Below are 2,500 nucleotides of genomic sequence, written 5' to 3'. Positions count from 1 at the left end.
ACTTTTGAAAAGTGTCCATTAAGCAGTGTAACCTGTGTGTACGGTAAGCATGGCGGCCGTCCCGCTCTGTGCGTTCCTGACTCGCTCCACACTGATGTTGTAGGAGCAGCCGTCCCGCAGATCGCTCGCCGTGTATTTCTGAGCGTCTGCGCTCACGCCGTACATCCAGCGGTGTGAATCATTACTAACTGTCACTCTGTGGAAATCAAAATGGCCAACAGCAACGTCCCAAACAAGTGTGACGGATGAGGAGTTGGAGCGGAACAGAGACAGAGAACATACACCTGCAGGACCTGAAAGAAGGTTCAGCAAAAAAGATCAACAACAAATACATGTATAGCAAGTATCTACTAAACGTTTTCACTGCAGTAAATTCGGCATGTAGCAGTCAGTCGTATACAGTCTGAAGTCCTCTGTTGTTCTGGAATTCTCTTATAACAACTGTATCATTCATTCATTCATTCATTCATTCATTCATTCATCCTTAGTAAGTGCTTTATCCAGGTCGGGGCCATGGAATGAGGTGGGAATGAACACTGAATAAGATTCCAGTCCTCTGAAGAGCACTCACACTGTGCCTCCCCTCGGTGTATCAGCCCCATGCTACCAGAGATGGGGGACTCGAGTCATATGACTTGACTCGAGTCAGACTTAAGTCGCAAATTTGAGACTTGAGACTTGCTTGACAAATATTAAAAAATCTCGACTTGACTTTGAATTGACATTTTTGACTTGAGACTTGACTCGGACCTGAGTTAAATAACTCAGAGATGGGGGACTCGACTTGACTCGAGTCAGACTTAAGTCGCAAATTTGAGACTTGCTTGACAAATATTTAAAAAATCTCGACTTGACTTTGAATTGACATTTTTTTACTTGAGACTTGACTCGGACCTGAGTTAAATAACTCAGAGATGGGGGACTCAACTTGACTCGAGTCAGACTTAAGACAGAAATTTGAGACTTGAGACTTGCTTGACAAATATTAAAAAAACTCGACTTGACTTTGACTTGACATTTTTGACTTAAGACTTGATTCAGACCTGAGTTAAATAACTCAGAGATGGGGGACTTGACTTGACTCGAGTCAGACTTAAGTCGCAAATTTGAGACTTGAGACTTGCTTGACAAATATTAAAAAAAAACTCGACTTGACTTTGACTTGACATTTATGACTTGAGACTTGACTCGGACCTGAGTTAAATAACTCAGAGATGGGGGACTCGACTTGACTCGAGTCAGACTTAAGTCGCAAATTTGAGACTAAATAAATATTAAAAAAACTTGACTTGACATGACTTGAGATTTACTTGTGACTCGCACATGTGTGACTTACTCCCACCTCTGCATGCTACCTTACGAGTGACAGTTTACAGTTTTGAGATCCGTCATACATTAATTACAAACCGATTCCAGTATTAATAACTCTTACTAGTAGAGACGTTCTTGCTGACACTTTGGCTGAAATCTTCTCCCAAGAAGGACTGGATCTCAAACTCATAATCACTTCCTGGGAAGAGATCAGTTATCCTCACGTGGTTGCCATGGACGAAGACTCGGTGACGAAGAGACGTGTCCGTACTGAGAGCGTAAAACACCTGCAGGTTAAGAGTGAGTGACGCAGATTCAGCTACTCGCATACTAAGAAATTATGGGTCAAATTTTTTGTTCATATTATTTCATTCATGAGCAAAAGATTCAGTCTCCATACTGAAGCTGTGATACATGTACGGTTGTAGATATAACACAGAATGTGTGTGCGGCAGATTAGATACCTAGCCGTCTAACTTAGCTAATGTTATCTACTGTACATGAATCCGGTTGTTATGGCCTTGGTTTATGTTTACAAGTTTGTCTTCTGTTAGCACGTTATTAAAAAAAAAGAAAGAAAGAGATCGAGTATCACGATTGCAATCACTATTGAGAGCTGGAAGTGAAATACAGTAGCTAGAAGTGAAATTAGCTAGTTACTCATGAGGACAAGCACAAGGTCGAAAGTTTCAAATATTCCTATCCCTGTGGAGATATGTGGTCTCTACCAAATATGAAAACATGCACACACACACACACACACACACACACACAATCATTCATACAAACACAAGCTTGTTTTTTGTCTCTTGCTGTGTGGTATACAGCTTGTTTGGGGTTGTGTATTATTGAGCGCTTCAGTAACCTGAGCAGGTAAGGCAGTGAGGCGTTGCTAGGCAACCTTTCAGGTGAGGCAGTTAATATGAAAGTTTAAATAGGTGTCCTGCTTACTCCAAAAACTCTTTCAATGTAACACACACACACACACACACACACACACACACACTTGCTAAATTCTTTTACAGGAAATCCTTTACATAGCACTCCATCACATAGAGCTGCTGTACATCTTTACCTTAAAATGATGAAATTCCACTCACTAGAAGTAGGAGCAATGTCCTCCTGCTGTTTGTTTTTAAATCTATTATTTTTTTATTTATTTTAGTCTTTGTTTGTGTTTTTTTTATAT

The 2,500-nt window shown here is 40.6% G+C and overlaps 1 protein-coding gene across 1 annotated transcript in view; it reads right to left on the bottom strand.

The window, feature by feature from the left end:
* ptprq (protein tyrosine phosphatase receptor type Q) overlaps nt 1-2,500 on the bottom strand; it is a 59,934-nt gene that overhangs the window by 42,086 nt on the left and 15,348 nt on the right. The window contains exons 16-17 of the mRNA XM_060878859.1: nt 1,433-1,598; nt 33-293 (exon numbers count right to left, since the gene is read on the bottom strand). Coding sequence (XP_060734842.1) covers nt 33-293; nt 1,433-1,598 — 427 coding nt within the window. The remainder of the gene's footprint in view (nt 1-32; nt 294-1,432; nt 1,599-2,500) is intronic.

Source organism: Tachysurus vachellii, chromosome 9 (genome assembly GCF_030014155.1).
Source record: "Tachysurus vachellii isolate PV-2020 chromosome 9, HZAU_Pvac_v1, whole genome shotgun sequence".
In the NCBI taxonomy this organism is placed as follows: domain Eukaryota; kingdom Metazoa; phylum Chordata; class Actinopteri; order Siluriformes; family Bagridae; genus Tachysurus; species Tachysurus vachellii.
The sequence above is the reverse complement of the archived record's forward strand: the minus strand, read 5'-3'. Positions and strand labels throughout refer to the sequence as shown.